The sequence below is a fragment of the Neopsephotus bourkii genome, unplaced genomic scaffold, assembly GCF_033783945.1.
Source record: "Neopsephotus bourkii isolate Nb327-2 ecotype Australia unplaced genomic scaffold, CSIRO-AGI_Nbou_v1 NB_107, whole genome shotgun sequence".
Lineage (NCBI taxonomy): Eukaryota > Metazoa > Chordata > Aves > Psittaciformes > Psittacidae > Neopsephotus > Neopsephotus bourkii.
Genome location: NW_026900624.1, coordinates 16,803,689 through 16,827,658, shown reverse-complemented (window position 1 = coordinate 16,827,658; position 23,970 = coordinate 16,803,689). Strand labels below are relative to the sequence as shown.

Sequence of the window (23,970 nt, the reverse complement as noted above, 5' to 3'; positions counted from 1 at the left end):
TGAACTGGGGAAGAAGTTGCTGGGAGAGTGACAAGGACTTTTGTGGTCTAATGGAGCTGAATAACTGAGGGTGCCTGGGAAAAACAGGTTTGAGGAGTGGATTGAAAACTGCTTTTAAGGGGTAAACAAAAAGTGAAATCAAGCTTCTGGGTTTTTTTCTTAATATTCACCAGGACTGTGAAGAGAAGGAGGTTGGGTTGTAACAGGAGCAATGGAGGACAGATGTCTTAATATCTTAACATGCTTACATGCTACATTACACTAGGAATAGCAAGGCTCAGGCAGGACCTGTGCTGGGCAGGTAAAGCCCAGGTAAGACAAACCTCTCTGGGGAGTGCTGTGGGTAGGAATGACCTCCTGATGGAGCTGGGCTGGGGGACACGGTCACGTTTGGCTGTCTCAGTGCTTGCAGATGATTCCACTGCTTTACCATCAGTTTAGGGTTCAGGTTAACCAGGCCCTGGGATGATGCCCTGGGGGAGACCTTGGCAGGCGGTGGGGTGGTCCCGGGGGAGATGCAGCCGTGGGGAAGGGCAAGAAGAGGCCGAGGGCGCAAGGCGGGGGGATAAACCGCAGCCGGGTGCCTCCAGCAGCCCCGGGGTCGGCCGGGTCGATCGCCTGCCTGCTGCCACCGACACGTGGGTACCCGCACCCGTGGGCACCACAAACCCGCGCCTCGCCAGCCACTCAGAGGGCGATATTCAAATCATTGTCCGGTGGCAGCCAATGAGAGGGGAAGGGGTGGGGCCTCGCCCCCCACCGTTCCCACGGCGAACTTCATTGAGGGGGGAGCTCGGCGGGCGGCGAGGTGCTGGGAGCCATAGGGAAGCTGAGGTACTGGGGGCATTGGGAGGCACTGGGAGCATTCAGGATGACTGGCTCTACGCATGCATGCCAGAGACCCTGGGGATCACAGTATTACCCTGGCAGTAGACCCCAAAGGATGGGGGGAGCAAAGATTTGCCCATCAGGCAATGGGGTGCTATGGGCTCCAACTAGAGGTGATGCTCCATGGGCAGGGGTGGGCAGCAGTGCTGGGGTGTTTCGTACTCCACCCTTGGCAGGTGAGGGCTTATGCTCCTGTCCAGTATTTTGTGTGAAGGAGTCAAGATACATGCCCCCATATGAGGAGGGAGGCTGCAAGGTTGGCGGTACTGTCAGTTGTTGTACCTCAAATGAGTGCACTGAAAACAAAAAAATATAGCTCGGTTTTGGCATCGACATTTGGCCCTAGTTGTTTTTGGGATCACTTATAAACTCGACCACCTGCTCTGACTTGGGTGTTCTTGTTTAGAGAAGCAGTGGCATGCTCACATCAGGGATGCTGGACTCATCCCACACTGACTTCCTGTCCTGTTGGTGGATCCTCTGGACAAATTAAAGAGAGCCCTCCCAGCACATATCACTTCCTCAAATCCAAGGACTTGCTCTGTGGGACAGAGGAGGTGATGGTGGGCAGGGTGCACGTGAAAAGCCAAGACAGAAGTGTGGAGCCCAGCTGTTGGGCTTGTTGCCCTTCACAGCTTTGCAATTGACTGTCCTACAGGTCTCAGAAAGAGTCTCATGGGTTTCCAAATTTCCTAAGCGTCTTATAGCTATCCCTTTCTGAGAAGCATAGTCAAGAGGAATTTTTCCTTATTGTGCCTCTTAAGAGAGCTTGAAGGAAGAAAACTTTCATCAAACAAAATAGCAGGACATAAGCATCATTTCCTCTGTTCACAGGGACTCCCATAATGTAGGTGTCAGCAGTCATTTGAGGGTGCAGTGCATTGCCCCCTTTTAAAAGAAGTCCCTGCTGGAGCATACAATTTTATTATCTATAATTATATGGATCATACTGATCATTTTGCACCTGGGTGCCCTTCAATTACAGTATTGCCAGCTGAGAGCAGCAAACTGCAGTCTGGGAATAACATTCCTGCTTCCACAGGAGCTAAAGGCTGGGGGACCCTAAGCTCTGGTCTTCTGCTGCTGTTCCTTCCTCCTTTGCCTCCTGGCTGCACCCTGCCAGCAGCCCAGCAGCCAAAGATCTTCACCCTTGCTATGGATGATGTCTGGTTCAGTCAATGATGTGCCTTGCATGAACTTTGAAGCCAACGTATTTGCAAAGAGCCTGTGCCAGCACTGTTTCCGAGCTGCAGGGGCTCACCAGCACGCTGTCCAGGTGAGCTCCTCCATTCCACGTGGAGGCTATGAATACTTCATTAAGGAACCTTTTGTTCTAGGTTGGGATTCCACATGCCTCCCAGGTATGGGAATCCCTGCCTGGGCCAGAGCTGGGAGCCACCTTAGCAGGAAAGGGCTGGGCACTGGGTGTGATAGATGCTGGAAAGGAAAACAGGGGTGTTGCAGATGGCAAAGCTACAAGGGGGAAGGTGGGATTGGCAGTTGGGACCCATCCTGGATTAATCTCTGCTTGATGCCTGCGGGCATTTATAGCTTACCTCACCTGGAATATGGTCCTGGTGGATGCCCCTGGCTGTCAGTTTAGGGCCAGGGCTGAGTCCCTGGAGCAGCTGCAGTGAGCTGTTCCTGGAGAGTAAGGCAGGAGGGGGATAAACCTCATGAGTCTTTGTGCTCTGGATACCTTGATCCAACATAGTGCTGCAACACAGGGCCGGCTGCACAAGCCACTTGGCTGCTTCTGACCGGGCCACAGCTGGTTTCATGTTCAGGAAGGGTTTCGTGTTGTTCGCTGTCCTCCAGGAGCAACTGGCCTGGGATGATGAAATAGTAATGAGCTTTCCTCTCTCTTTCTTGCCCTCTTCTTCTCTACCCCTGGCCCTGGGCCCTCTAAGGTTACCTCAGCCCTTTGCCTGTGATCTGCTCAGAGCTGTCGCTTCTGAGCGAATCCCAGTGCTGGTGAGACGCTGGAGGGAAGGCAGCACGGACAGCCGGCTCCTTGGAGCATCCCCCACTGCCGCTCATAAGCCCTGCAGGTAACAGGGCTGGGGAGAATGCTGAGGCACCCACAAGCGCAGAGGGAGGCTGGGGCTACAGCCTTCACTGCAAACCCTCCCTCCCTCTTTGCTCCATCGCCTCTTCCCGGGCTATCTGGGTGGGGAGGGAGAGTAGCTGTCAGCAGCATCAGCACTGACAGCGGGGAGCAGTTGCACTGAGCCCTCATTCACACGCGCTGTCTCTGGGACACCTGGAGCATTCAGCATCAAATAGGAGTGTGCTGGGCCACCTGAAGCAGGAGAAAAACCTCAACGGAGGGCTGGGAGAGGCATCAAGAGCCCCAGAGACCAGGCTGCTCTTGGAGGAGGTGGAAGAAGCAGCTTTTTCCAAAGGGCAGCTTTCCTTCTCATCCTCAACACGCTGACGGCACCATTGCACCCCCTTCTTCCTCACAGGAGCATGGTGTGGAAGTGGCAGGACACGATGCCAGCAGCAACGCGGACCCAGGCGGGCCCTGGGACGCTCTCCATATCTTAGCCCCGCAGTGCGAGGTATATGTGTGCGTGAGCCCCGTGGAGGGGACGGAGGGGTGAGTACCAGCCGGGAGCTCCCTCAGTGGGATTAACGGAGGATGGGGAGTGGGAAGCCAAGCAAAGGAAATGAGATGCCTTCCCCCTGACGCTCTGCACACCCGTGCCTGGGAACAAGGGCTGAGCAACCCCCACCATACCCTCTAACTCCCCTAGGAGAGGTCAGGAGGCCACCAAAAGAGTCTCCTTCCTCCTCACTGCCTCTAGAGCAAGGCCGGTGGTGCCAGGATGGGCTCTGCCAGTGCCTGCCCATTCAGTAGAGACAGAGACAGTATGGCTTGGGCTGTTGGCACTGCCTCCCATCCCTGAGCTGTGCTGACCACCAGCTGTCCTCTCTCCCTGCCCCACAGCTGGCACGAGAGCTGGGGATATCCCCCGCTCAGCCCCGGAGCTGAGGGCGAGCACAGAGAAACCAGCACTGACCCCAGCGCCTGCACCCAAGCCAACTCCTCGCTTGCCAGGGTGAGATGGGGATCTCTCATGGTGTGGGTTATTTTGGTCTCTTCAGTCCCCTCAGCCCTTCAATGCCTCTTCTGTGGGGCACATTCAGAAGGCCCTGAGATGCAAGGGGGGGATCAGTCTTCCCCTAAAGAGCATGAGAGTCGCTCTTTGATTCCCCCAAGCAGACTTCCCTATGTTGCTTCTTGGCACGCCCATTGATGTTGGGCCGGGGTCATCTTATGCTTACCCAGCTCCTCTCCTGGTTCCTTTTTACCAGCAGCTTTGAGCTGAATGGGCTGTAGCTTCTCATATACGCTCTCACCTCCTTCCAGCCCCCAAAAGCTACTAGTCCCCATAGCAGAGATCTGCCCTATCTTGTCTCCCAGGACGGGGAAATGACCTGGTTGTGGGACAACACTATGGGATCAGGCAAACGGGACATGATGAGCTACGTGGGCCATAAGGAGGAGGTGCGATCGCGAGCCCTGCAGGCAGACAGACCCAGGTGGGCTCAGCCCATTCCCTCCGGATCCTGGGTGAGAATCGAGGCGCAGGACTTTAGGAAAGAAATCTGCCCTCTGAAAGCAGGTACACTGGTTTGTTCCTGTGTGAGACCCTGCTTCTGGGTTGCTTTCCACCCGGAGGTCTCTGAAGTTCACAGCAGATCTCTTAGATTTAGCAGCTCTTTACTAGTTCTGGTCCCAGGAGGTTCAACGCCTCCATGGGTACCATGTAAAGGGATGAGGCCTAGAGTCCATGAGATGCCATCTGTGACCACGAACCAGAGTGCTCTCTGTCTGCATGATTTGGTGTGCCCTCAGCTTGCAGTGCCGTGCCCCAGCACTCCCACCCTTCCCGGAGGGAGTCTGGGTTCTATCTCTGCCCTCCTGGACCATTTCTAGCTCTCCTCCGAAGACCTGCTTTGCTGTGGATGTGGTGGCACCCCGCGTCGCTCATGCCTCCCCCAGTAACGGCCTTCTCCCCGTCCCAGAGTGCCGTCCCACCAGCCAGAAGCCCGAGGAGAGCTGGCTGAAGCACCGGAAAGCCGACCCTCCGTGGCCATCCACCCCTCCACGTGCTACCACCGGCTCCTCCCGCGGTGACCCGTTGGGTGGCAGCGGGCACCTTGCTGGCTCCCAGGTGCGGGAGCCCTGCAGGCAGCCCGGTGGCAGGGGCACGGAGGGGCGGCACGGGCTGGACAGGCAGGAGTACACGGTGCTGGCCAACCTGCCCAAGCGCCTCAGCCAGCGGGATGCTGTCGACCGCTGTGGCTCCCACATGCTCAGCCCCGGCCGGGTGGAGGTGGAGAGGATGTTTGGCTGCGAACGCAGGTGAGAAGCAATGGGACTCCACAGTGGGGCCCCTCTTCTATGCTGTCGGGGTGCCCCACCTCTGAATTGCTGTGTCTCAGGTAGAGAGCAGGGGTAGATGGCAGAGCTCAGCTTTCAGCTGTGCTTGAATTTCCCTTAAAGCAAGGGTTGGGTTTAGGCTCAGTGCCTTCCAACCTGAGGAGCTCCCCGGTTTCAGTACACCAAATTGCAGCTGAATCCATTGGAAAGGTGGAGCAAAGCTGCACAGCCCACCCTCCTCCTCCTCACATCCAACTCTAGGAAGCTGCAGGAGGTACTGCAAGCCATGAAAAGGATGAAGGAAAGAGGTGGTCACCACTTCCAGCATCAGTTGGCTCCCCGGGGATCCAGGGTCCACTGTAGGAGCTGTTCAGTGAAGGACAGGGGATGCTAAGTGGTACTCAGTGCTTGTTGAGTCTTGACTGTGGAAGCAAGAGTGGCTCCGTCATTGGTGGCACAGGGTGGAAGGGGATGTAAATGGGGACCAGGAAAGTATCCTTGGCTAGATGGAGGGAAGCTTAAGGAACAGTGTGAAGAAGACATGAGTGAGGCAGCAGGACATGAAAGCTGGGACGGTTGAAGCGATGGCGACAGGGAGAGGCTCTGGGGCAGGTGGAGGTCTGTGGGGTCAGGCTTACATGGAGCAGGGGCTGTGTCTCTGAGCTGAACCTGGCAGTGGCTGGATAAACTGCATGCTCACAGGAAATCAGAGACCCTGGAGGCTTTCCAGGCCCTGGAGGAGGGCCGTGTGGACCGGCTCGATGGCAAGACCCCTGTGCCACCCAGCAAAGGCCGCCTAGCCCGGAGGCAGTCCAGCCCCAGCCTGCCCAGGGAGGTGAGTCTTGGCTGTGTGGTGGGACCCCATCCCAACTCCTGCTTTTCCCTGCCACATTCTCCTCTCCTTCTGCCACATTCTGCTTCTCTCTCTCCCCCATTTCCCTGCTCTCCCCTTTATTCCCAGCCCTCCCTCTGGCATGGATTGAGACTCCTGGCTCTTAAATGGCAGCAGCCCTTTCACCCTTTGTGTGCTAGATGCTTCTCTTCAGTACAGGCTGGCTCCATGCATAGAGATGCAGTTGCTGTCTAAGGAACTATTTAACCAAACCATCTCCTAGCCCTAATCCTGCCTTGTTCCTTAGGGTCAGCGGCCTTCATGGCACCTTGAGCAGCGCAGCAGAGACCCCAAGGAGCCCCTGCGCTCCCCCAGCCCAGCTCGGCACCCTGAGAAGGCCAGCAGGAGCCGGGGGGACCGCCCGCACCCTGCCAGCGCCAGCTGGCTGTCGGACAGAGGCAACCGGAGCCCACGCTCCACGAGCCCAGCGCGACGGTCCGTGAGTCCCACAAGCGCTCCACAAGCCCGGCTCCGAGCGCCTGTGAGCCCTCCCTGGTGCTCAGAGAAGAGCTGGAGGAGCCGAGAGGAGCCTGTACATGCCTCCAGCTCGGAAAGGGGCCGAGCTGCCTGGCTTGGGAGGAGTACAGGGCAAGCACCAGAGAGGAAGAGCCGAGGGGACGCGCTGCACCCCGTGGGCCTTGGGAAAGGCTTGGATAACAGCAGGCTGAGCCGGGCAGCGCCACCACCGCGGTCCCTCAGTCCCGGGAGACATACAGAGAGCACATGGAGAAGCCAAAAGATCGCCCCTCCGGTGCGGGTAGCGGAGAGGCAACGGGGGAGGTCAGGGGAACTGGTGCAGCTCCGGGCTCCTGGGAAGCCATCAGAATGTGGCTGGCAGAGCCTCCGGGAAAGGCTGCCAGCCCCCCACCCTGGGAAGGGCACTGGCAGTGACTCGAAAGGCCAAGGCAAGCCCTTGCGCCCTGTGAGCCCAACACGAGCACTGGAGCAGGACCGGAGGGGTCGGGGGGATGCCCACCAAACGCAGGCGTGGCAGAAGGACTGGAAGCGCCAAGAGAAGCCTGTGTGCCATGCGGACTTGATGCGCCAGCTGGAAAGGGACTGGAAAAGCCCCACTAAATGTCCCGATGTGAGACTACGGCCGGATGACAGCTGGAAAAGGCCTGAAAGCCCAGCACAGCAGCTGGAGGATGCCTGGAAAGGTCCTGAGCACACCCAAAACACAAACAACCCAGAGAAGCCATTGGAAAACGACTGGGGGAACAAGAGGCTTCTCATTTACCATGTGAGTAGGGCAGGAGCCAAGGTGATGGGGACCCTGGCAGGAATAAAACTGGCAAGCACAGAGTGGGTGGGTCCCTTGGGTTGCAATTCTGCGCATCCCAACTTCTGTGGATCTTCTGCTACTCCAGGGGAGCCAAGCTGCCTGCCTGGCACTGGGAAAAGAGAGGATGCTTCCCACCCTGGCCCACGCTGGGAGGTGGCTGCTCAGATCTGAGAAACCGAGGCGAGGACTAACCCCCATGACTTCAGCTCCTGCTTTCTTTCCCTGCAGCCCCAGCTGTGTGGAGGTGCCTTCCCACCACAAAGCAGCACCAGATCCTCGGGAAGCCTGCAGCCACGTTCAAATGACAGTGAGAAGCACAATAAGGTAGGGGCTGGGACCTGGGAATGGAGGTAACTGTTGGCAGCATCTGGGTCTCCAGCACTTGATTTAAGCAGGCTTAGCGTGGTGCTGCCTTCCAGTGACCTCTTGGGTACCAGCATCACTATCTTGGGTACCACCATCTCTTTGTTCTTTGCCCACTTCTCAAGTGGGGAAAAACAGGGGCACAGAGCCTTTTGTTTTTTTAAAGCCAGAGAGGGGCAAGCAGTAGAGCTGGGACTAAAACCTCAGAGTAGCTGCCTTCCTCCCTTTACTACTGCCTGGTGTTACGATGGCACTGAGGGTTTCATAGGGATGAAGCAGGCTTTAGTGGCATGAAAGAAGATATGGTCAATTGTGTTGGATTCCTGAGATACCAAAAAAGGCACGAGAGCTGCTTTGGAGGTCTGCACAAAGAGTGCTGGCAGCCCTTGTAGCTGCGAGCCGTGCCGGAGTCTCTTTGCCTCCGTCACCCTTCATGTGCGTCAGTCGTCTTGGCGGAGATGTCCCCTGCTAGGCTTTGTGCTTTACACGAGGACAAGCTGCAGTCAGGCGGGAGGCTGCCAAAGGTCTCTGAAACTCGAAACGGGTGGCATCCCTTCCCTCACTTTGCTGTCCCAGGGCAGAGAGGAGCCCAAGCCCTGAGCTCCCTGTGTACAATTGAGGCAGGTTCACCCCAGGTTTCTTCAGCAGTGAGCTCTGGCCTGGGCACCTGTGGCAAGAGGTGTCAACTCGGTGTAGAACCTGTCATTTTGCTATGCTCCTTTTCCTTTGGGACCCTCTCTCACAGTTCCCCAGCCTGATGCCAGCCACAGATGTGCTTTGGGGAGCACCAAAGGCCCCCATGGACTTGCTACCACCTCTGCCAAGATTGCAAATCACTGCTTTAGGGGTTCTTGGGTGGGAGGTGAAACCGAGCAGCTTCAGGAGCAAAGGTGAGGACCAGGACCCTGCTGTGTGCACACACACGACGGGACTGATGGAAATCCCTGCCTGGAAAACAACAAGGAAATCCCTGCCTGAAGAAGGGCCGGGCTCCGGCCGTCCCTTCCTGGGGCAGCAGCGGCTCAGCCGCGGGCTTCGTGCCCACGGGGCGGGAGAGCGAAGCGGCTCAGCCCCAGCACCGACCCCGTCCCATTCTGTCCCGTCCCGTCCCGTCCCGGAGCCGCTCCCCTTTTCCGTGCGCCCCGCGGCCTCGCCCGCCCCGACGGCTCCATTGGCTGCGGGCGGCCGGGGCGGCGGCGGCGGCTGCCATTGGCCTGCCCGGGCCCTCCCAGGAAGTTTGGGGGGAGGAAAGAAAAGTTTTGGGGGTTGTTCTTTTTTTTTTTTTTTTTTTTTCTTCCTTTTATTTCCTTTTTTTTTCCAAGTAAAACAGGAGGGGAGGGGGGCGGGGGGAAGGCGGGCGGCGGAGCGGGCATGGTGGGGCCTTGGAAGCCGCCCGGCCGCTGAAGCCGCCCCGCAGCCCTGGCTGCCAGCGCCCGGCCCCGCCGCGACCCCGGCCCCGCCGCCGGCCGCGGAGCCCCCGCCATGACGGTGAGTCGGGACCTGCCCTCGGGGGTCGAGGGGGGGGAGCTTCATCTGTTTCATGTACGCGGCCGCTGTCCTGCCCCTCGGGTGGGAAGGGGCTGTCAGCCGCCGCTTCCCGGGCACCGCTGCTCCCCCGGGGCACTCGAAGCTGTGGCCGAGGCTCGGTGCCTTCTCGCTTGCCCCATGGAGGGCTCCACTCGGTAGAGTGGGTTCGTTAGCGGCCGGCACCCCCCCAGCGGCAGGGACATGGGTAACATCGCGTGTAAGCAGTGGGCTGGGCTGAGGCCTGCCGAGCTCACCGCACCGATGACCGCAGCGGGGGTGAAATCCGCCGCCCCCCCTCCCCGCTCCAGCACGGGGAGCTCCTGCTCCCTGTGGGAACCAGATGTGGTTTTGGGGCAGGGAGCTTCCATCCCCTGGGGCGAGCCTTCCTCCATGGGGATGCCTTCCACCCCGGGAGGGAAGGCTGTTGAGCAGGGTCATGGAGGTGACAGGCTGGGCCCTGCCCGCTGGCGTTTTGCATGGGAGCGGTGGGAATGGAAGAGGCTGTTGCCCGTTTGCTTTTGGAGCACACTTGTGTGTGAGCTGCATGTGTGCTACAGCCGGGGGGCGGTTCTGCTCCCACTAAACTGAACTGAGCAGTTTCGATTTGTGTGCTTGGCCTGGGGGGCCTGTGCCTTGTGGAGCGGGTTCCCTTTTTGGAGGAGAGGAGACATTGTGCTTGCTGGAAGGACGAAAGCCCTTTGCACATTCTCTTGGATGTGAGAGGAAGTGGTGCTCCAGGACCCGAGGTCCTGAGGAGCCTTTGGGAGTGGGAAGAGCAGGAGGCACAGTGGTGGCGATGGTGACCATCCCATCAGTCCCCTTGGACGCAGAGCTTCCTCAGCCTGCCGCAGCCTCTCTTCCACTTCTCCATCCTGGCGCCTCTGTACCACCCAGGAGTCGTTCTTTTGCTCCCATCCCCTTTCCTTCTTTGGTGTTTACATTCTTGAGATACTTGCAGCCTGTTATCACCTCCTTTGTAGCCCTTCTTCACCAAAAGCAGGCAGCTGCCTCTCCTTAACCTGCTGTTGTAATCCAGTCCTTCCAGACCTCACCTATGTCCCGGCTGCCTGGCACCCCCTCCAGTGCCTCTACCTGGCCATCCGCAGGGCTGAATGTACATGTAACTGGTGGGAATGGATGCAACTAGGTAAAATTGCTGTGCTACCTCCCAAGGTGAAGCCTCACCATCCACAGCCCCAAGCTGCACTACACGGCCATGCATTTTGCCGGGGGTGCATCCCGCCACATCCTTGCATCTCCGGATCTCTCCCAGCAGTTCGGCTTTCCTGAGCATTTCCTCCTCCCACTGCCAGGCCATTTCCTCTGGTTCAGTTTGAACCCTGCTGTCTTTTCTGCTGATACTTAGAGCTCTTTACGCCAGAGAATAAGCTGGATTTGGTTGTGAAGAGCGGGAGAAAAGTGGCACCTTGTGCATCAGCTGATGTCTCGTACCAGCCCTGCTATGACAAGAATAGTTCAAAGCCAGTTCCAGAGCTGTGGCTCCGTGTCTGAGGGTGGAAGGGAACACAGGAGTCCCGTGCAATTTACCCACTTGGGAGAAGCAGTCTAGGAGGGGGAGGAGGGGATGGATTTTTTGTCTCCAGCACTACATCAGGGGCAGGGGATCTATCAGGACTTCGTGCTGGTCTTCCCTTCGATGTACATCCCATTAATGCTCATTATTTTGGCACCTAATGCTTTGGGATTGTAAATCCTCAGTAAAATGAGACCCAGCTGATCCATACAACAGCCCCAGGCAGGGCTCCTTTCACTCCCTCTCTCCTTATATTGTTATTCCACCTTCAAGGAGCCTGCTGGCTCCCTCCTGCCCAGCACACGTGCGTCCCAGGAGATAGGGGGAGGCTGCGCTTTGACGTTTCGCCTCCTTTCCTTCCCTCCCGCCGCTCCCAGTTTGGAGCCGGAGCTGAAGTCACTGGATTGGAAGGGATAACGGGAAAAAGGGTGGAGCTGCTGCTGCCACGGAGAAAGAATTAAGTTTCGGGGCGCTTCTTCAGGGAGGCAGCAGCAGGACGACCAGGTCCATGAGGATGGGGATGCACGCGTCCCCCTCGTCACCCAGCCACCAGCAGTGCCTGTCGCCTCGTCAGGAGGTGAGGTGTGAGAGCTCCCCGTGCCCTTTTGCTTCGGTTTTCCTCCCTTCCCAGGCTCTTAGGGCTGCAGGCGGACACTTCTGGCCAGGCCTGAAGCTGTAGCAGCCACTGAGCCTCCCGTTGGTGGACCTCTTCGTGTTTGCTTGGACCAATAGCTGGAGCACTGGAGTGGACCAGTGTGTACTCTGCTCTTGCTTCCCCGTAGCCTTGGGTGCAACCCAAGGGAGATGAAAACAGGGAAGGAGGGAGCTGGGCATACGGGCAGCCGCAGCTGGCCACTGGGCTCCTTTGGGGGCAGTGGAGTGGCCATCAGCTTCCCAACCCACCTCCTCTTCCCAGCTCGGTCTTGGGCAGTGGTTGATGGCTTCCCCATGGCTGGCAGGTCTGATGCAGAGGGTTGGGAGGTCCAGCTCTGGCACCGTCCCCTCTCCAGCACCGTCCCTGCCTTGTCTGGCTGCAGAAGAAGGGGCAGATCTGCAGACTCTGGCGTCTCAGGGAGGAGAGGCGTTGGGATGAATTATTTGGTGGTGCAACTTCTCCGGAGCCAGCAGGGTTGGGAGGAGGGACCGGCTCCAGCCTGTTTGGCTGAGGGCAAAGCCAGGGAGAGCAGTTCCCCTGAGTCAGCTCTCTGGTGCTCCACCTTGGGAAGGAGATAAACTGGTTGGGATGCCGCACCGATGGCGTGAGGTTAGGAGGAGGCAGGGAAGGGGGGGAAGCTTCTTTCTAGCATGGGGTGATACTCTGTTCATTCTCATCTTGAGTAGCTGTGGCAGAGGGCAGGCTATGCAGTGGGAAAGAAGAAAGAGCTAGGTAAGAGAGGAACCCCCAGCACCTCGGAGAGGATCAGGTGCTGGCTGTGACTCTGATTTCATCTCTACCCTGGGGCACATCGTTTAAAGGGAACGTGTTTTCACAGCTGTTGAATTACGTCCTGTACATATGTGGTGAGAGTTGTTCTGTAGAGAACTACTCCTGTCTTTATAATAGACAATTGGTGGTGAAGTTACCGGAGGGATGTGGCTCTGGGGCATGGATGGTCCGGGTTTGGACAAGGTGTGGCTGGTTCTTTGCCTCCATCTCCACAGCAAGCCCCATTGCTGGAGGTGGAGCCCTCCCTCCTGCCCACTCTCCTTGTCCCTGCCTCCCCCTCTCTGAACAAATACCTCTGGGGCACCTTGTGGAAACCTCCCTGCTGCATATTTTCCTTTAATTTTTTTTAAACCTCTTTCCTTATCTCCTGCTTCCTCTTATGGGAACAACTGCCTAAACCCAGCTCTCCTCCACTGCCGGGCCCTACACCCCCATGAGTTTCCTAAAAGTGATGCCAGGCTATTCCCACAGTTGATCTGCCACTGAGGACTTGCCTTCCACCCCCTGGCATGAAAAGCCTTTTTGTGGGTCAGTCCAAGACAGTTACCCTGTGTTTCTGTGTTTCTTCTCCAGCCGGATCTCCTCAATTTCAAGAAGGGATGGATGTCCATCCTGGACGAGCCAGGAGAGGTAAGGCCAAGAAGGCAGGAGTCCGCCTCTTCCTTAGCTTCTGCTGGTAGAGATTCCCCAGTGAGCAGCTAATTTCCTTCCCCCTTCACTCACTGAGGTTGCTCCTGCTGGGAAGGGCAGCAAGAAGCCTTCGGTGGGAGTGCTTTGCTCTGTGTGCAGGCACAGAGGTTCACATAGTGCTCATCTCCCAGCTGAGGGGCACAAGGGGGAGCTGGAAGGGACATGGAGGATGGGGAAGAGAAGGATGAGAGGTCACAGCACAAAGTGTCCCTCCCTGTTCCTACACTTCCCCTGCTAACTACCTGTCCGTTTTCCTCCTGTCTTTTCCCTTCCGTCCCCTTGCCCAATCCGCCTGCAGTGGAAGAAACATTGGTTCGTGCTGACTGACTCGAGCCTGAGGTATTACCGGGACTCGAACGCGGAGGAGGTAAGCACAGCCAGCTTTTCCCCAGCCCTCTCTTCCTTCCCAACCAGCGGGGACAGGATCACAGCTTGGAGAAGCAGCAGTGTTATATCACCCTGAAAGGTACCAGGGGTGGCAAGCTGCTCTTTGCCAAGGGATAACAAAGAGGATAGGTATTTGAAGGCGGCTGGTGAAACCGGGAGCTGTCGGTGGTGGGAGGTGAGAAGGGCTGGTCCTGTGGCTGAGCATCTCTGATGCTCTCCATCAGAGCTGCGGCTGCCCCTCGGTATGTGGGGAGCTGAGTCTATGTCTCAGGGAGGTGTGGCGTGAAGCAGAGGGTGGCAGCAGGTGATGGGGTTTTCCAAGCTGGGTTTGCACTGATGTCCCAGCCGGTGGCTGTGCTTGCAGGCTGATGACCTCGATGGAGAAATCGACCTCCGCTCCTGCACAGACGTGACAGAGTTTGCGGTGCAGCGCAACTATGGCTTCCAGATACACGTGAGTGTCTGGCACTGTGTGGTTGCAGTGGCACCAAGAGACACTGGGTGGGAGGGAATGCTTGCTCCCTCCCTGTGCCCAGAGGCAAACCGTGCAAACCTTTTGCCAGGACAGGACCCTGGCAACGGGGGTAACAGTGCTCAGGGACTCGAGTGCTGCCTGCCTGCAAAGGGAGGAGGAGAAGGAGGTGGTGACTTTTGCAGGGCTGGCCAAAGGCTCCCCTGGAGGTGACCCAGGAGCCAGACTTAACGCCCTGTGTTGTTTACTTGACCCATTGGCCAAGGCAGCTTCTGTGGGGCCGGAGCTGTGGGGAGGGAGTGGTGAGCACTGCAGATCTCGGAGTAGCTCTCTGACCGCACTCAGAGTAACAACCTGTACCCTGGATCCAGCCCCAGGACAATCCTGTCCTTGACTACTTGCTGTAGCAGCAGGAGGTGGCTGCTAAGGCAGCACAAAAATGATACTTCTGTGGGTGTGCAGGGCTGGGCATTTCCCTGTGGCCTGCTGCTGTACCCCTCCACCTGAGCCTTCCAGACTTGCGTGGCCTGTCAAACGCAGTCCACCATCTGTGAGAGTGGGTGCCTGGGGGTCTCAGGGAGTGAGTGGCAGCTAGCTGCAGACAGGGCCTCCATCGTCTCTCTTTTGCAGACAAAGGATGCCGTCTTCACCCTATCGGCCATGACCTCAGGCATCCGGCGCAACTGGATCGAGGCCCTGAGGAAGAACGTGCGCCCAGTCAGTGCTCCAGATGTCACCAAGTAAGAGCTGCCCCATGCTGCTTCTCTCCCCCCTCTTGCTGCCCCTCTCCCCTGGCAGGCAGGGACTAGGAAGGTCCCTCTGGAAACCCAGCCACTCTCAGATCAACCCTGCTCTCCACTGAACATGGCCTGGATGCATCAGACTGATGGCTCCTGCTGTTGCACCCACTTTTGCAGTTTCCCTGAGGGATGGGATGCTACAGGGCCAACTCCATGCCCTGGGTTTGGGTGGGAGTTTGGCAGGATCTCCACCAGCATCCTTTCCCGTGTGGTACCTGTCCTTCACTGGCTGCCACTCTGGTTTCAGGCTCTCTGACTGCGATAAGGAAAACTTCCGTAACTGCGTCCCCCAGAAGGGCTCGCTCCAGATGGAGGAACAGCAGCGACTGGGCTCTAGCTCCGAGGGGAACTCAAAGGGCAGCCCCTGGAAGGCGGATGGGCAGCGCCATGCCTTTGACTATGTGGAGCTGTCCCCCTTGCCGCAGGACCCCGGGAATCAGGGCTCCCCACAGAGGACGAGAGGGAGCTTGAGGGTCTCTGACCGAGCTCCGAAGCACGAGGAGCTGGAGCGGGATCTGGCTGTCCGTTCGGAGGAGAGGCGGAAATGGTTTGAGGCCCCTGATGTCAGGATCCCAAACAGCGATGGGTCAGGGGGAGACTCTTCCTGCAAGGTGGGGGAGCTGGACCTCCCCACTCCCCCACTTTCGGAGGACCAGCGAATCCGGCTGAACGAGGAGATAGAGAAGAAGTGGCTGGAGCTGGAACGCCTGCCCTTGAAGGACTCACGGCGGGTGCCCTTGACAGCACTGCTGAACCAGGGCAAGGGGAGCCATGGAGACACCAACGAGGCACTGAAAAAGGAGGTAAGAGCATCGCTCTTCTCTGAAACTGGGATTCCTGGGGCCTCTTGTTGTGGTCTCTGTCAGCAGGAGGCTCTGCAGAAGGGCAAGGCAGAGGTGCAGGGAGATGTTTATTCTTTGTGGCTCCATTTGCCACCCTGCAAGTGCATAGGGGATTTTGCAACCGGATAATGTGGGACTGGAGACCTGTTCTTTCATGCCCGTAGAGGTTCCTCAAGCCATGTTCTGGCCTAGGAAGTTAGTTGGTGGCACTGCTTGTGTGGAGTCTGTCTTTCCCGGGGGTGCATCTGCAGCCTTTCTTCTCTGCCTGTTCCCAAGCCTGCAAGCATTTTGAAAGGAGACATGCACTTGTCTGGCATCCCAGCTACACGAGAGTAGCGGTGGTTTCCTTCAGCACAGATCCACCTCTGGAACTCGGGATGTCTCCTCTCCTCTTTGTTAGTGCTTACCAGGGTGGGGCTGGCTTTCCCAGTTTGGTCCCTTAGCAGGCTGTTCTTCCTGCGGGAAGCAGGCTTCTCCATTGGCCATGCATGGTCCTCCCCATCCCTTAGCCAAGGGTTCGGATGCAGCATGTTGGTTGGGCCGTGGCTGAGTATCTTTCTCCCCTCCCTGATGCACAGATCCAGTCACTGCGAGCGCAGCTGGAATCCTGCCGGGCCCGGAATGAGAGCCTTCGGGAGGCAGCGAAATCCCAGGGAGAAGGCCATGTGCCCCGGGGGTACATCTCACAGGTGAGCAGGGCACTGGACACAGGACCCTGGGGTTGCTTCCAGTCCCAAACTGGGAAACGCTGGCACTCAGCTCATTGCTGAGCAGGTATCGCTAATCATTGGGTTGCCGTGGTGACCCTAACTGGGCCCACTTGTAATCAGTGTTAATTACATAAAGGCTGCTGTGTATTGCCTGGCTTTAAAGGGGACAGTATGAACAGGGAGGAGAAGAGTTAGGGAGGAGTTACAGCATCTAGATATAAGTTCTTTACTGTGAGGGTGGTGAAGCACTGAAGCAGGTTGCCCAAAGAAGTGGTGTATGCTCCATCCCTGGTGGTGTTCAAGGCCAGGCTGGACAGAGCCTTGGGTGGCATGGTTCAGTGTGAGGTGTCCCTGCCCATGCAAGGGGGGTTGGAACTGGATGATCTTAAGTCCTTTCCACCCAAACCATTCTGTGATTCTGTGATCTGCGCCCTGCATTGTGCATGGGTAAGATACTAGCCTGGGCTGGGGGGCTGAGCTGCCTCCAGCACAGGAGTGGCTCCTCAGCTTTCTGCCAAGCCACCTGCGTGTTTGCGGCTTCCCACATGTGGTTCTGGGTATCAGGGACTCCCAAATCCCTTGTTAAAAGCATCCCATCAGACCCCAGGGAGCTCCCATCCTTACCCAAGCCCTGAAGGTCACTTTGACAGCACAGCCTGTTGGATTGCTGGGGCAGCACGTGGGAAAGCCTGCAAAGCGGAGTTTACTCATGCTTCAGCCTCTCGTTTCCCTTTGTTTGTTTATTTCCCCCTCTGTGGGCTCATCCAAAACAAACAGGGTCACATCCCGCAGGGTTTCCTGGGGAGCGGCTGCCGTTCCACTGTGCTGTGGCCATTTCAGGATGTGCCCTATGTGTTGAAAGCTACTGGGGGGGTGGAAGGAAATTGGGGCTGGCGAAGCCTGTTGAGTGCGTTGGCTGTACCTAGTCCAGATAAAGAAAGCCACAGGGCCCATGGTGACGAGCCAGTGGCTCTGTCATCTTGATTTAGTATTTACAGCTTGCAGGCCTCTTTATGGTGAAAAAAAGGGCAAAAGCAGTGGGGAGGAATTGCACCTTATCTCCTTAATAACTTGGCTTAAAAGGCCCGCTTTTCACATCTGAGGCCAAACTTGGCCTTTCCGCAAAGTGCTTGTTCTCCCTTAGTCTGCTGAGGTTTGCAGCCCGGCTGTGGACTGATAACCAGATTGATCCCTTGCCTTTTTCCTCTCCTTTGGCCGATATGTGAAGCTTCCCAGCTTCCTTTGCCTTGGGAGGGAGGAGTAGCCAGCAAGGACTTGCGTTCTCTCACTGTGTCGCTGCGCCTGTTATATCGGCCTTAGCCTTAGTACTGGGGGAAAGAATGGGATGGCAAGGGGCAGCTGGGGGACACGATGGCTTCCTGGCTCTCTGCTGATGTCTTAAGAGTCCCTGGCTTTTAAAAATACTCTGGCATGGTTTGGTGGTGAACAAACACTTCCTGTGGGGCTTGGGGCAGCGCTGCCAGTCTGAAGGGAGAGCAGAGGCACAGCTCTGAAGTGGGAACCACTTTGTTGTGCTAACACCAGTAACCACAGTGCTCAGCACTGAAAGAACATGAGACACCCATGGTCTCAAGGGCCGTCAGAAAGGAGATTGAGCTGTGTGAGGAGGATCCCTAACCATTAGGCTTTGGTGAAGGCTCTTTGCCAGCCTCTGCCCAGCCACAGGGCAGTGCAGGGTATCGCTTTTCACAAGAGGCTCAATTTTCATTGATTCTGGGGGATGCTGCTTCATTTGAAAGGCAGATACTGAGATGCAGTTCCAACTGTTGATGTCCTCCAGCCAGGCAGTGACTGGTGTGTCAGGCATGTTATTGCCAGCTCTTGTCCCAGGAGGGTTGCTCCTGTCTTGCTGCTATGAGCAAGAGGAACATTTCTCCCCCTGCAAACCTCAGCCCAGCCAGGTGCCTCTCCTGGCCCCATCCCTTCCTCTGGTGCTTCACCCCTCCTTTCCCTGGCTCGGCAGGAGGCCTGTGAGCGCAGCCTGGCTGCAATGGAGTCATCCCACCAGCAAGTGATGGAGGAGCTCCAGCGGCACCACCAGCGGGAGCTGGAGCGGCTGCGGCAGGAGAAGGAGCGGCTGCTGGCAGAGGAGGCAGCAGCAACAGCAGCAGGTAGGAGCAAACGCTAAGCTGTGCCCCCACCGCTCCCAGATGTCTCTTGCCACTGTCAGTCGTCTGGAGCCACATGGATGACCCTGCTGGTGTGAGGCCGATGCTCCTCGGATCATGAGCGTGGGGCTCCTCGCCCCTGTGCTGTGTGCGGGGATTGTCTGGGCTGGGGCAGGGACAATGGGATGGTAAAGATCCCCTGGGAAATGGAGTCTTGCCTCTGTGGATGGGTTGAAGGAGCCAACAGCTTCTTGTAGGTATGTGGAGGTGGCATGGAGCTCCCACGCTGCCCTGTGTTAGTCTCCTTGGCAGCATTTGGTGCATTGGGATGATCCTGAGGGCGGAAGGGAAGGTAGGGGAATCTGCAAAGACAGGTCTGAGAGCCTGCGGCAGCAAGAGCTCAACCAGCTCCCTGCTGTGGTTTCCTCGGATGTGCTGGAGCTGGCACAGCCTGACCCCCATCTCCTGTTGTCCCCCTCTGCAGCCATTGAGGCACTGAAGAAAGCCCACCGGGAGGAGATGAACAAGGAGCTGTGCAGGACGCGAAGCTTCCAGCAGTGCAGCTCCGTCTCAGATGCCCTCCAGAAGCAGCACCAGTAAGAAACCATCTCCCCCACTCCTCTTGGCTGATGCTGCCACCCTGTGCCAGTGTCACCTCACCCAATCTGCATCCATAGCCGCCAGCTCCCTCCGCAGGGATGGTGGGTGCCCAGCGGTGACTGCCAGGGCTTCTGGAGCTGTAAGACAGGGAGGTTTATCCCCTGCTTGGCTATTTTCCCTACAGCACCTCTGTTTTCCCTACAGCTTATTCCCTCTATTTTCTTTATGGAAAGCTCCTCCATTTCTTCTAGAAGCACTGCACTTATGCATGGGAGGTTGGGAACTGTTCCACAGGGATCCTTAGCTTGTGCCAATGACTGATGTGGGCAGAGGCTGCCCATAGCAGGGGGAAGGCGATGCTGGTGGCTGGGGAGGGTTGTTACGGGCAGTGATGGACCAGCGCCTCCTTGGCAGGTTGGATGTGGAATCCCTGAAGCGGGAGCTGCAGGTGCTCTCTGAGCAGTATTCCCAAAAGTGCCTGGAAATCGGGGAGCTCACGCAGAAGGCAGAGGAACGGGAGCAGACGCTGCAGCACTGTCAGCAGGAGGGGAAGGCGCTCCTCCGGAAAAACCAGGCAAGAGAAAGACCTTCCCTGCCCGCAGCGACCCTTGCACAGCACGGCCCCTCTGCTAAAACACCCCAATTTGTTCACATTTCTTCCCTTCTGAGATTTTATCATCAGAAAGCAAAAAGAATACTGAGAGTTGGAGGCTATAGTTGGCCTTAACTGTGGTGTTAAATACAGTGAGTGGATTCTGCTGGTTGAAGGTGCCTCCATCACCTGTGGGCAGGGGGTTACAAGGACATCTCCAAGCTCGAGTAGGGGTGGTATGGTAAGGAAGGATGAGGACAGCAGAGAGGCCTGTGCCACTGATGTCTCTTGGTTGTGCCTGCAGGAGCTGCAGACCCGGCTCTCAGATGAGATCGGGAAGCTGCGAAGCTTCATTTCCTCGCGGAACTCTGGGGACCGCTCTCCGAACAACAACGAGCGGAGCTCCTGCGAGCTGGAGGTACAGAGCCCCCCCGCCTGCCCCGATACCTCCATCCCCACCCTATGCCAAGGGTCTCCTCCTTGCAGTGGTTTTGGCTTGAAGCAGGTGGGAGGGGGTTGCCGGATGGAGCAGGGGCCAGTGCAGGAAGCAGGTACGCAAGCTTCCCATCCTCTGCTCTCTGGGGCTGCTCACGCCGTTTCCTGCCCCAGCCCTCCTGGCCCTTCCTTCCTTTTCCACCGCTGCCCTTGCCCGGAGCCTTTCCGAGGCGTTGGCTCTTGAGTCACCTCGGGTTCTTCTCGCCTCTCCTTGACACAGGTGCTGCTGCGGGTGAAGGAGAATGAGCTCCAGTACCTAAAGAAGGAGGTGCAGTGCCTCCGGGAGGAGCTGCAGATGATGCAAAAGGTTGGTGTTTTCAGGGAGCCATTGGGAAAGCAACAGGGGAGAGGGGAGCACCGGGACTGCGTCTTAGTAGGATTTATCTGGGTTTGATGGGGTGCTCAGGCCAAATCCTCTGTGCTCCTCGTCCCTGTTTGCTCTTGAGCACATAGCAGCCACGTGCTCCCAACAGTGCAGGCTGGTAGTGACTTACCTTATACAAGGGAAATGTCACTGTGACTTTAGTGCTGGTTTCCCCAGATGTATGTACATACAAGCACGAACAAGCCAGGATCCCTTCTTTCCCAGGTGAAGGCTGCTCAACACTTGTGTTCCCCCAGTTGTCCCTTTGCTGGATCCATGAGTTTCCTTGGGCACCATTGCTGGGTGTGCTGCTCCCTCCACTGGCAGCAGCTCCTTCAGAGGCATTTTCAAAGACCCCTTCCAGAGCAGAACCTGGAAGAGGCTTTGAGATTCAGTGGTGCTCTTGCAGTTTATAACTTTCCCACTTCAGCTTTTTGCCATGTAAGTGGCTGCGACCAGCCCTTTCAGCAGCCTGCATCTCTAGTGGGGTTTATTTTCCCCATATGGCTTGCCCAAACACCCACAAGCCATACTAAAACCCACATCATCTCAGCCTGTGGGACCAGTAGCTGCCTTTCTCCCTGGCCCAGGGTTTGGAAAGTGCTATCTCCATGCTCTTCTTCTGAATGGTTTCTGCGTGGCCCAGGTTGGGATGGGCTTCAAACCCATCACCTCACCTGCTGGCCCTTCTCATGCTGGGCTTGCCTTGCTGCCCCCATCCCTAATACCAGCCCTAAAACCTGCTGCCCTCTCTCTGTCCCCTGTCAGGATAAGCGATTTGCCTCAGGGAAATACCAAGACGTCTATGCAGAGCTGAATCACATCAAGGTGCGCTCAGAGCGAGAGATCGAGCAGCTGAAGGAGCACTTGCGCCTGGCCATGGCGGCTCTGCAGGAGAAGGAGTCGCTGCGCAACAGTGTCGGCGAGTAACGGTGAGCAATGGGGATGCGGTGACATCCCCTGTGGGTGCGAGTCACTGGGGTGGGGATGGAAGCTGCTGGTTCCTCCTACCCTACTCAGTGCTCAGCCTTCAGGCTTAAACATTATCTTCTCTGCTTCTTGCATCCTCTTGTCCCATCCCTGCTGTTGTCCCTGATGTTCTCCCAAGGTCCCCAGCCTCCTTCTCACCATGCTGCTCTTGATGCTCCTGCAGCCAGCACCAACGTGGTAGGAGGTGGGAGCCAACCAGATGCTGGCCTTTGCCCTGTAGCTTGGGTGACAGCGTGGGGAAGGTTGTGTGCTGCCTACATAGGCGATGTGCCTGCTGCTTTTGTCTTTGAAGTGGTTTCCGTATCGCAGCATGGAAATTTGAGGTCTGCATCAAAGCAGCCATGACTTAGATCCAGCCCTTCTCCCACGCTCACCTGCAGGCATCTCTGCTGCATGAATGAAGGGATGAAGGGAAACAGGGTGACAGAATGAGGACATCCTGTTGTCCACAGTGCTTCTTGCTCCAGTGCTGTGGCTATCAGGATTTGGGTCACCCAGCTCTGTTTGCTGGTGGGTGCTGAGATGAATGGGTCTGTAGCAGGGCACCAGACAGAGCAGAAGGGGCAGCGTTTCTGTGCTCAGTGGAGCCTTTCTAAACCATTTCTGCTTTTCTTTCTCTCCAGGTCTGCTCTTCATTTGTTTATCTGTTCTTGTTTTGTATTTGCTCCATTCCTCACTTGCAGGGAGGGGGAGGTTGAATCCCATCCGTTATCACTTTGGCGAGGAATCCTACACACCCCCAACCTCCTCACTCCCCTCCCAAAGCTTTTGTGATGAACCCCTTTTGCCTGCGTACCTGAGCACGTTGTTTGGACTGGCTCCTTACATGCACCTTCTTCAGGATTTTATATGTGAAAGTTATATTTTATAGAGGATTTTTCCTCCCGGGAAGAAGGGGAAGAGGAGGGGGGAAAACTTTTACTACATCACCAGCATTTTCTAACCTGAAAAAGAGAATCTGGTTGTCACCCCTTCCCCAGCCCTACACAGCCACCTTTGGCACATGCTCCCTCTCTTCCGAATGTCTCCACGGCCCCCAGGGGATGCATGGCGAGGACCACACTCCCCCCCTGTGCCACCCCAGGGACCTTTGGAGAAGACCTGCAAGCCATAGGAGGGAGCCTCTGGGGCAGTCTGCCGTGGATGTGCTTGCCGGGGACGTTGGAAAGAGGAGACCTTGGCAAGAGTCCGAATGATCGAGCTCTCTCCGTGACTGTCACTGGCTCCTTCGAGGACACAAGCTGGCTGGAGCCCGGAGACACGGGGCTTCTCCTCTGTGGGGAAGAGGAGCTGTGAGGCTGGTACTGCACCCACCAGAGCCAACCCCCCGTCAAGGTGGCAGTTGCTGCTGCTCTGCTGCGCCCTTCAACTTTTAACTTAATAAAATCTTCCCCTTTCGCTGAGAAGAATGTGTTCTGCAGGGGAAGGCTTCCCAAGCAGCCCTGACCCCCGTGCTGGTGGTGCTGGGTCATTTCTCCAGGTCCCCGTGTGGTTTTGGGACATCCGGACCTGTCGCTTCCCTGCCTCTGGATGTGGGGAGGGAGAGTCCTGCAGTTATCCAGCTGTTTGCTTCACCTCTGGATTTGGGGGGAAATAATCTGATTCACCACACTGCTACAAGAATCCCACTTGGACCCTCTGCCCCAAGGAGTCTGGGCTGCATCAGTAAATGCAGTAATGGGGAGGGCATATGGCACTGCAAGCTACAGGCAGGGTAAGCAGTATGTATAGATCCTGGGGGAGATCAGAGGGATCTCGGGTGCTTTCCTCTTCACATTTTTGGGTGAAGCACATTGCTTTTTTGTCAGGGTGGAGGACCTGGGGGTTACTGCTCCTCATTCAGCCCAATTCCAATGTAAACGTGAGGTGTTGCTCTGCACAGAGGCTGTTGGCAATTACAGAAGAACCGTAACTGCAGGTTCATGCCATGGCTGGAGGTGACATCTGAAGAAGTGAAGATGCTCAAGGAGGACCCTTGGATGTGTTGGATACATCATCAGGAAGGCTGGAGTACTATGAGACGTGAGGAGGAGAGCAGGGTGTAAGGACACCGGTGGCAGCGCAATGAGGAGAGTTAGGGCAGCAGTGTGTGATAACCTCACCATGCACCGGTGCCCCTGGGGCAGGGGGTGCGGGCAGATACAGACCCACTTCTCCATGGGCATGGCTGCAGTGACTGCTTTCCCTACATAAGGCAAGCTGCTTCATACCTCACGAATTCCGGTAAAACTGGGTTGCAGGCTTTAGTCACATGCATGAGGCCCTTGAGCAACCCGGTGGATGGTGCAAGAGGTGAGGCACCGAGCTCAGCAGGCAGCTCCCCATTGCACCCATGCAGACCCAGAGCTTGCTCTTGCTGGTGCTTGGCCTCCTGCCTGGAAACCTGCCTGCCCTTAATGCTGCCCAAGGTCCAGGCTTTTCCCTCTGCCCCCCAGCAGGACATGGCTGTTGCCATGGGATGGTGTGAGCATTCAGTACACTGGGAGCTGAGATGGGAAGGGAGGCGTGAAGTGATAGAGCAGCTCAGGGCAAGTGCTTCCAGGCTGCAGGGCTTGGTCTCACCATGGGGG

The 23,970-nt window shown here is 57.0% G+C and overlaps 1 protein-coding gene across 7 annotated transcripts; it reads left to right on the top strand.

Moving 5' to 3' along the window:
• Positions 1-1,879: 1,879 nt before the first annotated feature.
• TRIOBP (TRIO and F-actin binding protein) lies at positions 1,880-22,809 on the top strand. 7 transcript variants are annotated; one of them, XR_009727049.1, is made up of 22 exons: positions 1,880-2,164; positions 3,357-3,490; positions 3,842-3,953; positions 4,319-4,520; positions 4,924-5,263; positions 5,984-6,116; positions 6,421-7,416; positions 7,687-7,782; positions 12,903-12,959; positions 13,318-13,386; positions 13,771-13,860; positions 14,509-14,618; positions 14,926-15,481; positions 16,099-16,209; positions 18,215-18,362; positions 18,844-18,955; positions 19,374-19,533; positions 19,856-19,969; positions 20,267-20,353; positions 21,179-21,342; positions 21,781-21,910; positions 22,024-22,809. XR_009727049.1 is itself a non-coding variant. In XM_061364207.1 (21 exons), exons 1-20 carry the CDS (start codon positions 2,048-2,050, stop codon positions 21,338-21,340), a joined length of 3,906 nt encoding a protein of 1,301 aa, XP_061220191.1. In that variant the 5' UTR covers positions 1,880-2,047; the 3' UTR covers positions 21,341-21,342; positions 22,084-22,809. The 7 variants fall into 7 exon arrangements, 6 of the variants coding, with proteins under 6 accessions (XP_061220191.1, XP_061220180.1, XP_061220201.1 ...); XM_061364207.1 differs by lacking the exon at positions 21,781-21,910 and having other exon boundaries at positions 22,084-22,809; XM_061364196.1 differs by lacking the exon at positions 21,781-21,910 and having other exon boundaries at positions 1,884-2,164.
• Positions 22,810-23,970: the final 1,161 nt, after the last annotated feature.